The sequence below is a fragment of the Lonchura striata genome, chromosome 4, assembly GCF_046129695.1.
Source record: "Lonchura striata isolate bLonStr1 chromosome 4, bLonStr1.mat, whole genome shotgun sequence".
NCBI classification, from domain to species: Eukaryota; Metazoa; Chordata; class Aves; order Passeriformes; family Estrildidae; genus Lonchura; species Lonchura striata.
In genome coordinates, this window is record NC_134606.1 from 49932042 (window position 1) to 49947379 (window position 15338).

The following is a 15338-nucleotide window of genomic DNA, read 5'->3' on the forward strand; positions in this document are numbered from 1 at the left end:
TAGCCATTTGAATCAAAAAGCAATGAAAAAAATGTTACTTGGATTTGAAATTAGAATTTTTTTGTACAGTCAGCTTTTTCCACTCTATTCTCAGCAAGACAATTTAAGCTCCTGCCTGCACAGGGGTCTGGGTGCTGAGCTCCTGACCAAGCTGGCCAAACAGGTATTCCATGCCTTTTAGTTCAATTATTGGCTAGGCCACGGTGGAAAACTTTTAGAAGCTGGGCTTTGAGATTAATTGCTCTTCTAGCCTCCCTTCCTACCACTCTGGCAGCAACTTGAAGCCTACAACTGCCAGATTTGCAGTTGTGTACTGTCTTCTCCCACCACCTGGTTGCACTCCCTGACCTTCTGACAGGTTTACAGGTGTTCCTGGAAAGAGGTGCCAGAATGATTCCTGAGGGATTGTTCCTGCAATAAACTCTGATCCAGGTTCCCAGGAGAAACAAAACTCTTCACAAGGGAGAATGGGAGAAGCTCAGGTGGTTTAGGCCTGAGCAAAGGAAACCCTTGATGGGAAACATTCTCAAAGATTGAGAATGATTGAGAAGAAATGGTGGATTTTCAGAAAATCCTATCAGCATTAAAAACACTCAGAGGAAATAGTCACTCTCCTGAGTGGTATTACAGAGCTAACACTGTAAGTTAAACCTCTGAGTTGAGTGTGCCTTGTATTATATGATGAAGAATGACTGAAAGCAAGTGAGAGGGCCTTGAAAAGCCTAATGGACCTTAAGAAGATCATATGGTGTTCTGTTACTGAATAAACACTGTTTGTCCTTTTGGACAGAGCATCGTCAAGAATTATACCTGAACCTTCAGGTATATACAGGCCATAGTCCATGCTTGGGAAGTGAGAAGCTTCTGAATTTGCAGAGTTTGTCCAGTGCTTTTAGCAATACTAAGTGAAAAAGAGAAATTTGGCAGTTACTGGAGTCTAAGTTTATATTAATTTTAATGACCATGGTCCAGTAGAACCAGTAATGGGAGAGGAGGTTACTACCCACACTGATTGCAGTTATCCTTAATTCAGGACTGCAAAACTGTGTCTCTTTTTGTAGAATAATGCATATGTTTTATCTCATTAAACCCTGTTGCTGTCATGTCCATAAAGTGGTTGTAAGAATGACCATATTATTAATGCCCTTTGAGCCAGTTTGATTGTTTGAATGCTTGGAACCACACATGCAGCCATTGCATGACAGTGAACTATGGACCAGGTATGTTATACTATTCCAGCTTCACTGTTGTATAGACTTGTCAGGGCTTAATCCCTGATAAGAAAGAGCTGTGTAAAAAACTCCAGAACAGGGTCGTGCTGAGGCACAGAAACAGAGCTGTGTGCCAGGATGCTTGCCCCAGGCAGCACCACGGTGCAGCTGCAGCCCCGGGCGCTCTTTGCCCCTGCCCGCACAGCCGTGGGCAGGAAGTGCCACCACTCCCACCCCTTCCTCTCACAAGGAGCAGATGCAGCAAGCAGCTCAAGGTGCCTGACACAAAAAGAAATAAAGGCTTGGATACACACTTCAGAAAATAAAATCAGACACAATGCAACTGGTTATTGGTTGTTATTTGGTATGCCTTAGCTTCAGTTTCTGGCCTCTAGCCCCTGTAGATGTATAGACACGCTTCATGCTTTGTGAGTCATCCTAACAAAATTGTTGTTATCACATTATAATGATGTTGGGTTGGTCCTGTGAGATGATATTATTATCCAGTATTGAGAGCTAAGTTTCAGATGAAAAAGCAGCTCAATACTCACCAGTGTTACCCATAACAGTAATTAGTCAGTACTTGCACTTGTTATTCTTGAGGGAAGCTGAAATCACATTCACATCTGGGGCAGAGCATGTACTTCCACCAAGGCCAATACAACTTGTATCACTACTTGAGTTTAGTTCTATGAAATTCTTACCTCAGAATTCCTTCTAAACTTAAACAATGTCCACTCATCAGTGCTTGCACTTTTGCTAAGTAGAAAACAAAGTGTTTTTATGGTTGCAAAACTAGAAAATAAACACAAATGGCATTATGAGCTAGTATGTTATTTATATTTAAAAATATTCAGAGGTAGATAACACCTCTGACTCAATAAATCTTATCTGTCAGAAAGCTCTATGGTTTTCCCATGGAAAAAGACTGCTATCTTATTAATTCCCACTAAAATGGAGTGTCTAGGAAGTAACTAGACTTATGGACACAGACACTGAACTTTTCTTAGACCACAGCTCTTTATCTCAGTGCATGTGGCACAAGGTGAGATTGGCAAGGGGATAACTCACGGATCTACAGCCTTCGCTGTGCTGCGCTGCTATTTTTCTTCTCGAGTCACTCCTGCTTGCATTTCTTTTTCCCTGGAAAATGTCAAAGAATTCATAGATCAAAAAACAGGAGCTGACACAAAGACAGAGGTACTGGATCTAAGGAATGATTGATTCCAAGAATTGGGTTGAGGACTCTTTGCTTGGTGGGAAGTAAGAATTTCAGAGTCCACAACTATACCTCTTTTAAGATATGAGCTTCTCAAACTTGACACACTTTTTAATTTTAGAGTTGGCTGGTCTTTAGTCAGAAGAAGTCCATTTATATCTGCATCTTAGAGATAGAAAATAGGTTTAGTCATTCAGATGGGACTTTTTCTCAATGTTGGTAGTAAATCAAAGCATTCCTGGTGTTATGAAGAACTCTGCTGCTAGAAGCAGCTTTGTCATTGAAATACCGCCCATTAGTACTCCTGTGCCTTGTCAGATGAATTATGAACTGATGGAATTTGAATAACTGTCTTGCCCTTCTGCAAGAAAAGGTAATATTGCTCCTGCTTAGTATTGCCTCAGGCTTTTGTGCCAAAACATCACAGTAGAATTCAGTGTTGAGTGGTAACTAACAGTGAATTTAAAGTGCTGTCACAGTCATCCTGCCTAAGTGGCCAAAGCAGGTAAGCAATCCACAAGAGATGGCACAAAGTCGAAGGACGGGGATTTTTTTTTTATCCCCATTTGTTTAGGACAGGAGGCAAAATGTGTTTGCAGAGGTTGCTGCAGGTGCAGAAGGCTCTGCTACAGCTGGCATTCTGAAAGAACAATTACCTACATTAAAGCTGTTCTGCTGCCCTTGCTATCTGCTTGTTTATTACACACAAAGTGAATTAAAACGAGCAGGGTTCTGTGTTCAATACCTTCTTCAAGTGAACAATCTAACCCTAAAAACCAGACATCCTTAAGCTGATCAGATGATGGGACAATGTGAAATTATTTGGCTCCAAAGGACACTTGGCAATCATAATACTATGCTCAATTGAGAAAGTAAGTGAACTCATGTAAATATGATGATATAAATGATGTAGGTTGCATGTATTTTTGAGTTGTTGGGAATAAATGGATTGATAGATAAAATATCTGATATTATTACTGAATTTAGCATAAAAAATATTACCCTGCAATATTTTGCTCCTGTCTGTGAAGAATTAAAATGCTAAAGGGTGCCAACATGTGATGCTAGGAGCATGTTATGACAGTAATATTATAAATGTTTGTACAGGTTGTCACCAGTATTTGAAGCCACTTGTAAAAACAGCACCTTAATATAATACATTATTACCATACTGTACTGTAAGTGGTGATATGCCTTTATCCACTGGTACAGAATATACACATTACTAATTACTCATCCTTTTCTACCCTGTTCCCATGGATGGTCTTGCAAAGACAGTGCTAAAAATAGACACAGGGATAACACTCATGTGATAAACTATACAGTCGTGGTCGAAGTGTATAGTTGTGTTGCATTAATTTCTCATTTACCAAAAACATTGCTTATTTTCATGGATGCATTTCAGCAAATGCTTTTTCTTCTCATCAGCTACCAGATGTGATAGACAAATATTTCTCTTTGCTCTCAAAAAGACTCATAACAAGGTCCCATAACTGATATGATGTGATCTTGAATCAAGACTGCCATCCGTAGTTCTATCAGTATCGTGTTTCTGAAGTGTGTTACCTTGCAATCCTGTAGAGATGGGAAATGCATTTTATTATAAAGAAATCCTCCATCTATTGAATCAAAAGTTATACTTGCAGAATCACATAAACACAGAACCGATTAGGTTGGAAAAGACTTCCAAGACTGAGTCCAACTTTCACCAATCTCCACCTTGTCAACCAGATCGTGGCACTAAGTGCCACATCCAATCTTAACACCTCCGGGGGTGGTGACTCTGCCACCTCCCTGGGCAGCCCATTCCTAAGTTTAACAACCTTTTTTGTTTAGGAATTCCTCCTAATGTCCAACCTGAACCTCGCAGCACAGCTTCAGGCCATTTCCTCTCATTCTGTCACAGCTGGCACAACGTGCTTTCAGGGAGCTGTAGAGCATGATCAGGTCACCCCTGAGGCTCCTTTTCTCCAGCCTCTCTTAAGAGCTGGACCAGGAAACTTTGAAGGCTTGATCCATTGAAATGAAGATCCTTCAGTAAAGAAAACTGTTAATTATGCTGTTAATTCCAGACCACGTGCACTCTGAATCCCGAAAAGCATATGAATACAACGGAGCCCCATAACTTTATGGCGGTCAGGTTCAATATAAACTCAGGGGATGTTAAAATACAAACCCCACCAATCATTGTAAAATGGTTCTTCACGCGTTTCTGCGCGTGTGGCGCACACGAGATCATGCGGGAGGCGATCTGACGGCGCCCATCGAGAACAACCTGCACGGTGCTATTACAGTCTCGCCCCTCATTACCGCAGCCAGCCTAGAACCGGCGCTGCCCTCCTGGCAGCTCTCCCGCTGCGGAACGGAGTGCTCTGTGCCCTGTGCCGGGCGGGACCGGCCCTCGCAGTCTCGGCAGGGCTGGAGGCACGGCGGGCTGGAGGCACGGCGGCACGGCGGGCGGAGCCCTCAGCCGGGCACGCCCGGCCCGGGCGGAGCCTCGGGGCCGCTCCCGCGCCGCCCCCAGCGCGGCGGCCCTCGCGCGCCCGGATTGGCGGGGAGCGGTGCCAATCACGCCGCGGGGCGGGCGCGCGCGGCGGCCCCTCGGCGCTGAGGGGGCGCGCGGCTCCGGCCTCTGCCCGGGCCGATCCTGCCCCGGCGGCGCCGTTCCCGGTCCCCGTCTCCCGCCTCCCGCCGCGAGCAGCCGGGGCCTCCTCCATGCGGGAGAAGAGGAGGAGGAGGAGGAGGTGGGAGCTGCTCGCCGGCCATCCCCGGCGCCCGGCAAGTCGGAGCCGACCCGCCGCCGCGCCGCTCCTGCCGCATCTCCCCGCGGCGCGGAGCCGGCCTTGAGCTCTGCCCGCCGCCCGGCCCCGGACCCCTCCTCATAGTCTTGCCCCCCACCTCCTTCTAGTCTTCCCAGACCCCTCCTCCTACTCTTCCTCCTTTTTATTTGTTGTGGGGTTTTTTTTGGTTTTTTTTTTTTTTTAAATTCTCTCGTTTTCCCCCCTCCCCCTCTGGTTCTCACCCTGGCTGCGAGCAAAGCGTCTTCATGAGCGCAGAGGATGTCCGGAAAGCACTACAAGGGGCCTGAAGTCAGTTGTTGCATCAAATATTTCATCTTCGGCTTCAATGTCATTTTCTGGGTAAGTGGAGCCGGTTTCGTGTCTTCCTCTGCTTCCTCCTCCTCCTCGCCGGCCGCCGGCGCCCCGGGCAGGGCAGGGCCGTGTGACCGCCGGCCCGGCGTGAGGCCGCGGGAGCGAGCCCGGGGCTGCCGCCGGCTCCGACCCGGCCGCCCGGGTCGGCCCTTCCCCGGGCGACTTGTGGGGCTGCATTCCTCCACCTCCCGAGGGTGCCGGTTCTCTTCCCTTCCGGCCCTCCTAATTGCTTTTGTTGTTAGTACGAAGGGGATTTCGTGCTTCTTCCCACCTCCCCGTCTTTTCCTTTTTTCGTGTTCCCTCCTTCCTTCCCCCACCTTTGCTTTGTGGTGGGAGAGGACGGGAGCAACCAGGCACCCAGGCCTGGAGAAAGAATTGATCTGCATGTTTTCACCCTGTCATCCCTGTTCGATGCAAATAATAGAAAGAATCACAGCTCAGGTACTCTGCGCAGTGCTGTTAATGATTTCACAGTGATGAAATTGTGTATGGCACAGGTTTATTGTGATTAGCTGTTAACACATAGTAGTAGTAGCAATAATAGCATGGAGGAGGGGGGGAAAGAATATTTCCACCCATACCTAAAGTGCAAGCCTGTAGGCGGCCTGTTTGGGCATTTGTTGGGATTCCTGGCTGTGGTGCTTGATCTGCCTGCACAGTATCTTGCTGCACCATTGCCCACTGGCTGTGGAGTAGGCAGAACTGCACAATGAAATGTAACCTGCCTGTAACATTACTTCTGGCATCTTCTCAGTGTGTTGGATTTGGAAGAGATGCAGCTGATTTTGGATGTTTGTGCCAAATTTAATAACTACGGGGTGGGGTGGGGGGGGGCTGGGATGGGGTGAGCATTCTCACACATGTGTGAGTCATGAGGTCTTCTCACTGCACAGAATGTTAAAGTCAGGTGAAGGCTTTTACATGTACAGTTCCTGTTTAACATGAGGTATTCCACATGCACAAACCCAGCTTGACAGATTCACAGAATATTCTGAGTTGGAAGGACCACCAGGATCAGTGAGTCCAGCTCTGGATCAAACCCAGATAGTGTGGATGTGTTTTTGAGGTCCTTTGGAAGCAAGCTGAATACATATCCACTATAGTGGCTTGTTTGAACTAGAAAGGAGAATTGGGGGAAAATGCCTCAACACCACCTTGAAGGTTATGGATGAAGGTAGGAAAGAACAGAGGAGAGAAACCTTCTGGGCAGTGCTGGGCTTCAACTTGTCCCCTTGAAGTGAGCAGAGGTCAGTGGTTACATGGAAAGCAGGTATCCATAGCTAACCTCAGGTCTGTGTTCTTGGAAAATAAACACATCTGAAGAAGACGTTTTGCAAGGATGGGAGTTTTGATTAAGTCCCCTTTCATACTGTATTACTTTTCTTGAACAAGAAGGTATGGTGGTGGAGTGAAGCTGACTGTGGCTTTATGGCAGTGTTTATTTGGCCCCAGACCGACTCCTGCAGATGAACAGTAGGGAGCTTTGTAATATTTTTACCCTACAGAGCTGATGTGATTGTACTGTTGGCTCAGGTTTTGGTGGTTGAGTTTGCCATGGTTCTTTGCCCTTGTCTGTTTCTTTGTTTTGATTCTGCTGGGCATATGTTCCTGTGAACACAGATATTTTTCAGCAGAGAGCAAGTAGTGTGAGGAACACTTGTGTGCTGTGTCCTTGGATTGAGAGAGGGAGATTATGGTGGAATAAATAGAACCATGTTAACTTGCTCTTCTAGACACTGTCAGTGTCTCAGAAGCTCTATATCCTGTAATTTCCTTCATGTTGTTCTCTGAAGGTGAATGTGTGGATGGTGCAAGTGGTTATGTTTTAGATTTTCTGTAACTAGTCTTTTTCTTACTCCTACGTTCCTGAGACGGTTGCAGCGTAGCTTCTGTGTGATGGCAAGTGGGCAAGTGTTGTATACTGAATGGGCCAAAGGCTTGATACTGCTGGAATGCTGATCTGAAAGCCTGAAATAATACAATTTTGAAACATCCACTCTGCCAGTTGCTTGATGTGAGGCCCTTGCTTGCAGATTTCCTCTTTTGCAAAATGCTAATTGTCTAATTTGTGTTCCTGGCTAAACTTCTTGAAATTCATGCAGACCAAGAACTTTGAGAGTTTAGTAATTTCTTTAGAATATTGTAATCTCTTTATGAGAAAGCCTGCGTTTATTACCATGTCTCTTGTGATTTGGAGTCAAAACATAGGCGGATATTCTTGTTGAATATATGTTAATACTATTTTTACTGAAGTGATAGCAAACTCCTAAATGACTAGACCAGAAGAGCTGTAAATGAAAATTGCAAATTCAGTTGGTTGTTTACAGGAAGTGATAATCAAAAACAGCCACTAATGTAGTCATTGTAAATAGACTGAAATGATGAAGAGGTCATCATCTTAACCCTATGACACTTCCCAGGACCTTGCAAACAGGCGGCATACCTTGTTAGGCCTTCTATCTGAGTGTTATTATATAATGGTTTTAACATGACCTTTTAAAATGTTAATGTAAACAAAGAAAATACCTCTATTCTGCATCATAAAAACAATGGACTAAAAATAAAGAGGACTGAGTTGGAAGAGTAATGATTTTGACAAGAAAATTGTCAGTGCTTTGAATAGAGGAATATTATAGATCTGCTGAAATTATGCAGGGAAAGATTGTACTTGCTACTTAAACTGAAGTTATTACAAAAAATATGAATCTTTAAATACCACAGAATAGGGACAAAATAAATGGCCAGACCATTTTTGTCTTTTTTGTTTTGTGTTGGTCAGGTATTTCATGCCTTTAAAACCACATCAGAATTCCGAGGATAATGAATATGGAAAAATTGCACTCCAATGCTGTGTGTGCAGTTGTGACTAAAGGTGACAGTATGCTTTTTAGGAGGTAATTCTCAGGCTTGCACCAGCCTAGGTAATGTATTCTTGCCTAAATATGCATTTCATACGCTTGCAGAAGACAATATTATCTGCTGAGTCTATGCATAATTAATCTTCTAGATATATTTGCAGGCTTAATTTCTTACAGTAGTTCAGTGTTAAAGTTGGTAAATAATCTGGAAATGTTTGTTCAGAAGACCTTACTTTATGGGACTACTATGCTGCTGAGGAAAAGGAGAGCTCATTGGGCAGTCACTGAAGTAATACTTGGGGACAAAGAACTAATAGGCACAAATGCATCTAAATCTGAAGCTGGGAGTCAGTGTAGTGTTTCCCTTTGCCGTGCTGCCGGTTGTGCATTGGGGCACTCACCTGTGCTTTGGCTCCACTGCCCTTCTGCCGGTGCTAAAGCACCACGTGCTCTGTGTGCCACCTTTCCCGGCTGGCAGCTGCTGCCACGGACGCTGCTTTCTCATGAGCCTTTCTGCTCCTGTCTCGGTAAAGCATAAAGCTGTAATATGAGGTAACAGAGAACACTTTTCTGTACTCAAAGCACGCAGACAAACGATGCCTCCTTCCCCCTTTGGCTTCCACATAGAATGATAGCAAAGGTATGGTGCAAAAGGTCAGAGTTGGCCACCCTGCTTCACAAAAGGCAAGAAATAGTTCCCTCTCTTTCCCCCTTACTTTGGGAAGACAATTTCAGGCTGACTTTTAGTTCCAAGAGATATTTTTAATTGTTCTCTGCTCTTTTTTATACTTAACGGATACCATGGATGTATAGTATTGTTAAGGTCTAAACTTTCAATCCAGACTTGATTCCACTAACCCTGGTCTAATTGGAAAGATGTATAAAAAGCACTGACACCTCAGAAACTTTTGCTTTAGCTGGTGATTCACTCTTAAGTTATGAGCTATGCTGCAATTATGATACATCAGTATATTACGAATCATAACTTGTGTTTTAATTTGCTTGGCATCTGCTGTATTTGATGGCAACCAGATGGGAATCTAGATAGTCTTCTGAATTACAGAAAGGTAGCAGAAAGAAAATAAGGTTATATAAGTGTGTTACAGGGAAAATGTTGGATAAGTGCACTGACCTTTAAAGGACAACCAATAGATCGCTTATTAAATTTTGTACATTGTTGATAGTTTGTTTTTCAAAGGGGAGAGGATAATTCTCCGATGTCAGCTGATTTTCAGATATGCACAAGGAAGTTTTGATTTTATAATTTTCCCCTTGCCACAGTGTTTAAAAAAAACCCCAAACAAATCAATGTGAAGCTTGTTCCATGCAATTTTGAAATGCATTCTGTAGCATTTGATCTTCAAAAATTTGCATTGGGAGGATGTCTTTGCAGTGGAAGTGGAAGCATTCTGTTCATTTCCCTCCCTCCCCCTTTTATGATCAAATGACTTATTTCTTCATAGCACAGATGAAGCATAGCTAAACATTCCACCAGTGGTCTTGCCAGAAACAGAGCAATTCTTGTTTTGGGCAAGTACTCCACTGATTTGTAACAGTGAAAGGCGGGGGTGTATGGATTGATGAAATAGATGCATTATTGTGAGGTTGGCATTCTTGAATTCCTCAGTCTTTCTTTCAGCAGATGTAGCCTCAGTCTTTCAAATGCATATAAAAATTTAGTAACTGCTGGCTTTGGGGGGGATTTGCTTCAGATCTATAGGGGTCATTCTTTGAATAAAAATTTTCCTTGCCTTGTGTTCCCTCACAACTTTGTGGTAGGCTGTATCATTGGTAATATAAAAAAAAAATAGCTGAGGAATTTGGGAGAAACTATTCCTTTCTTTTAAATATTTGTTTTGCTAAAATTGGGTGTTTATAAATGTGTTACTGTTTTAAGTTATTTGATGTTTTTGGTTTCTAAAAGATTGAAGAAATGTAAGAGAACTAGGACTAGAGAAAACCCATTGTGATTAATTGTGTGACTTCTCTTGTTTGATATCAATGTGCTTCAAGCGAATATTATTGGAACTATCATGTACAGCTTATATACTTTCCTTCAGTGTTAAAGATGAATTTGCTAACTGTATTTACCAGTCTTCCACCTTGATCGAATTGTCACAGTACATTTTTTCTGGTGGCACATCTATCTCAAACTATGAAGAGTCAATTTTGAATTTTCAGTGTCTCAGTCAGAGAAGAGCTAATCCATGTGAATGGCACCCAAAGCGCAGGCAGCCCCAACAGAATACTTGTGCCAGTGGAACATCTTATGGATATTTGTGTGTGTGAAAAGAAGTTAGTACTGGTCCTAATCCCATTGCCCTTGTTGCATGTGGATATTATTTCCATAATAAAGGCAACAAATTCATGTTCTGCAACACTGAATTTGAAGGTGGATGTGCTACCTTAATTCTAATAAGACAGCCTTTGCCCTGTGAACATTTTGGTGTATGTATTAGGTATGTGCGTATTCAACTGCAGTGTAAGATGTAATAGGTGTGTAGGGAAGGCATGAGCTGTCCCAGGGAAGAAAGGCTTTCTTTTTCCAGGTGGGAACCCAGAAGACATGTTCCTGTAAACAAACAAAAACATTACATACAAGGTGCAGTTGATATAGGATAATTTTCAGGTTGAAAATGGGGGAAATCATGTTTTTTTTGGAGGGGGTTGGTGGAGTTCAGGTTTTTTGTTTGTTTGGTTGGTTTTTTTTGGCTGTTGTTTTTGTGTGGACAGTAGTAAGAAGAAAATTGTAAGGAACTTCTCTATCCTCTGCAGTGGACAGAGGTTTGCATGTATGTATGTAATCTGTTATTTAAGAATGCTTTGTAAAACCTAATTCTATAGATTACTATAATCCTGATGTACTTAGTGATCTTTAATTTGTTCTTTATTCCTCAAACTCTCTAAGATGCAAGTTAATGATTAGTAGAGGATAAGAAATTTGAGCTTACAGTTAGTGAAATATAATTTCCTTTTCTTTTGAGTCACATTCCTACAAATAGACATTTTGAATGCTATGTTGAAAAAGAAAATAAACTGATTTTGGCACTAGGGCTGCTGCAAGTTATACATTTGGAGCAAGAAGCTGATGTGTCGTTAAGTGCTCAGGCTTAATACTTCAACAGTTGATACTCCATTAACCAAAAGCAGTAACCTGTGAGGATTTGCTATGGGCATTTAGAATATAATATTTTGCTTTCAATTAAATTCAGAGGTGAGAGAAAATATTTTTGACCCCAAAAAATCACTTGGCCTAATTCTACCAGCTAGAAAATTCTAGTCTTAAACTATAGCTCTGTAGGGGAGTCTTGTTTTGCCTAAAATATGCAGCATGCTTCTCAAATGCGTGTGGCTGGTAGCCTGTCAACAGGACTGTAATTGTTTTATTGATGTAGACAGGACAGCAAGGAGCTGAACAGTTCATGAAGTAACCCAGCTCTGTTAGAGACGACCCTGAAGTCACTGTCAGCATTAGCCATAAAAGTATCCTCCAGTATGGTAATATTTTAAACTTTTTAATATCTGACTTTTCCATTAGCTTGAATTTTATAGTGACTTTGTAGTCATGTACAGTGTCTGTTTCTCATTAAAAATTAGAAAATGTTGTTACAATGCAGTAAAGAATTAAGAGAAGCTTATCCAATTTTTAATGAATGTATTGAATTGTATTTCATGACAGTTTTACGGTGCAAAATCCAGCAATACATTAAGCCTTAAATCAGTAAAGAATAATCTGTTTCTGTTTCATTGAACTGTTACATGAATTAGGAAAACATCCTATTTTTTTTGATTATGCTGCTATTCCTGCCACAGAATACCCTATCTTGTGATGTAGGGCCCCAAAGAACACTTGCTGGGTGAGACTCCTCTAAGGGTTTACAGTTTTTTGCATACTTTGAGTTAGACTGGAGAAATACTGACAAGATGTTGTCAAGAGGTCAAAACAGCAAAAATCTTCACTGGTGTCTTCAGAGAAATCAGGGAACTTTGGAAAAAGTTTAGAGCAGCATTTGCTCAACATAAAAACACTTCACAAAGCACTGACTTAGCCCATTCAACTTAGCAACTACAAGCCTGTTTGATTTTAGGTTACTCAAAACTCTGAGAAGAGAGAGTTAGAAGAAGAAAGCGAGAAAGACAGAAAAGATATAGAAAACAACAAGTATGGCTACCTCTCCTCCTTCCAGCAGTGTTCAGCTGGGAGAAATTCCAAGAGGAGATAGGGTCAAGATCTGTGCTTGCCTCATGCTTCAGTTTGCTTTGGCTTTCCTGGGCCCTTCTCCCAGGCTGAACTTCAGGTCATCTGTCCCCTCTGGGGCTAGGCTGGGCTCAGGGCTGGGGTGTGAGCATTGCCTGTGATGTGGCAGGGACTGGTGACCACTGTGTGGCTCCCCAGAGGGAAATGTGTGTGTGCAGAGCAGGGCATTTCCTCTCCAGAGCAAAGCCTGACCTACCTATTCTCCTACACATGTACCCAAAATACTTTGAGCCAGCAGTCCTTCCAGACTCTCACATGTGGTTCTCTGTGAATACAGATTTTCCCTGATTTCAGCAGTATTTTGTGCAGGTGTAAGGGCTGGTGTGGGTGGATGTCACCGTTTGCTCAGTGCTCAGTGTAGCTGCTTCTGTAACATACACAGAGATCTAGAGCAGTGCAGCCTTCTCCATGCTATGGCATTTAAAAATGTCACTAGCACACTGAGGCTTGCAGTCAGGGGTGCTTGATTTGGTATCAAACTCTGACTCAGTGTGATCTCATATAACCTCCAGATGGCCTGACTTGCAGAGATGCTAAAAACAGTCAGATCCTACTTCTTTAGCTTTATAAACTAAATGAGGCTGTAGCAGTGCTTATTTTATTACACATCAGTCTCTACATCAGATTCTTCAGCTAATGTTTCAGCTTTCCAGTCACTTTCGTCTGGACAGCATTTAGAATAAGTATTTCATCACACACACACAGGGTCTTATGAACTGTCAATTTTCCACAGAACTGGGAAAGATCAATATGCCTCTTCAAGGCCTTGAAAATCCCTCTGCTCCTAGTGAAGACTTTGTTACATCAAATCATATTGAAAACCATTTCAAGCAATGTTCCTGATGTGTGGTGACAGAAGAGCTTTTTTCCTTTTCCAGCAAAGCAAGGAAATATTATGAAAACACATTATGTACCTATTCTGTACCTGTTGCCTCCCGGTTTTCCCAACAGCAGAACTTCTTATAGGGAAAAACAACCAAAGAATTATAGGAACTTTTGTTTAAATAGGTTCTCTTTCTCTTCAATAAGCAAATATCCTGATTTCTAGAAGTGTTCTTCTTTTGGTATTGAATTAAAACATTAAAAGAAGACTAGATATCTTGAGATATATACAATATTTTAGATTCATAGAGGCTTCTGTTTTGCTCACTTCATCAATGTGATATTGCTGAGTTATAACCTGAGTATGTCTGCTGTCATTGCTCTAGTAGGCTACTCTGAGAGGGCACTGAGTATGAAATAAGTGGTACTGCAAGTATGCTTGCAGTAACTCAGCCTGTGGGGTGTTTCCTAATGTTAGTGAATTACATTTGATGAGAGTCCAGCTTAATTTTTGTTGATTTAGGGGCTAATCTTACATGACATGGAACATTATTTTGTGTCAGGATCTCTGTGTCAAGAGGGCAGGTTCTCTCAGTTGGACTCTGGTGCCCCAAGCAAGGGTGCAGCAGCACTGTGTGTGGGATGTCACACCTAGCAGATCCACCTGGTGCTTGTAGTTTTGTCCAAGCCTGCACCACAGGTTCTCCCTGTTGGATACCTTTGCTTTGCTTACCCATGTAGGGCATATACCTTTGAGGCTGGATTCTGTGTGCTTCCCTCTCACTGAACTGCATCTCTTCTGCTACATTCTGTTTTCCAGTGTGCTGTGATTTAAAAGTCTTGAAAGAGAGTTCCCTCTATGTGCTGTAAATAGTTTTTATGTTTTATGTAGAGAAGAAAGTTCCCAGATAATGTATGGCAAGGGTTTTGTTGCTTTGTGCCGGGCTTCAATTAACTGTGTCACCTTGTGGAAGATGTCTCTGCAATGCCATGTGATTGGAGTGTTTCACACTGGAGCATGGAATTTGGAAATGGTGACTTTTCAAAGCAGTGGGTCCTCCCGGATAATGAGAAGGGTTGCCAAGTAACCCTGGGCACCTCTCAGCTTGGAGTATACTGGGGTGTTGTACTCTGCACAGAGCAAGAGTTTTCAGACTTAATTTTAATTTTTGCCAGTTCAATATAAAAACAAACATTTTCTGTTCCATGTGGGTAAAAGATAGCACTTTGTAGAAGTTGTCTTCCTGACTGCCAGTTCATGTGGGTGTATGTCTAAAGGAATATGTGTGAATTAGTCAGTCCAACAATAATTAAATCTATAATTAAAATAATAAAAAAATTAGAGGTAAGACTTTTAAAATGAAAATTCCTATTTTTGAAGAAGTTATCCAATTAATTTCTAGATGAAAATTCATCCATCTGGCTTGTGAAGACTATAAAAAAATATATAAATATAAAATATGCAGGATTGCAGTTAAAAATAACTAAGGTCCAGTTTTTAATGAATATTGCTTGACTCTTGTTTCTTTTTCATTATGTGGCCGTTAAGAGGGGATGTGAACTGCTGCCTAACTCAATTATTTTTCATCTCTGAATGCCTAGGAGAACCTGTTTCTATTGCAAGGCCACTTCCCACTTTGGTTGTAGGAACCTTTCAGGATTGGTTTTCATGTGGGGCCTTGCAAATTTTGGTATCAAAATGAGAGCAGGAGGCAGCAGGCAGCTGAGGCTGGCACAAGGCTGCAGAGCCAAATGTGTTAATGCAGTTTCAGTGGACCAACAGCAGGCAGTTACCAGATCTGGCTGAGAACTTTCTCA

The 15338-nt window shown here is 42.3% G+C and overlaps 1 protein-coding gene across 1 annotated transcript in view; it reads left to right on the forward strand.

Annotated features, from left to right (window-relative positions):
- The first annotated feature begins 5388 nt into the window (after nucleotides 1-5388).
- Nucleotides 5389-15338, forward strand: part of TSPAN5 (tetraspanin 5) — a 77733-nt gene continuing 67783 nt past the window's right edge. Inside the window, exon 1 of the mRNA XM_021550333.3 lies at nucleotides 5389-5570. Within this exon, the coding sequence (XP_021406008.2) occupies nucleotides 5490-5570 (81 nt within the window). The 5' untranslated portion in view covers nucleotides 5389-5489. The remainder of the gene's footprint in view (nucleotides 5571-15338) is intronic.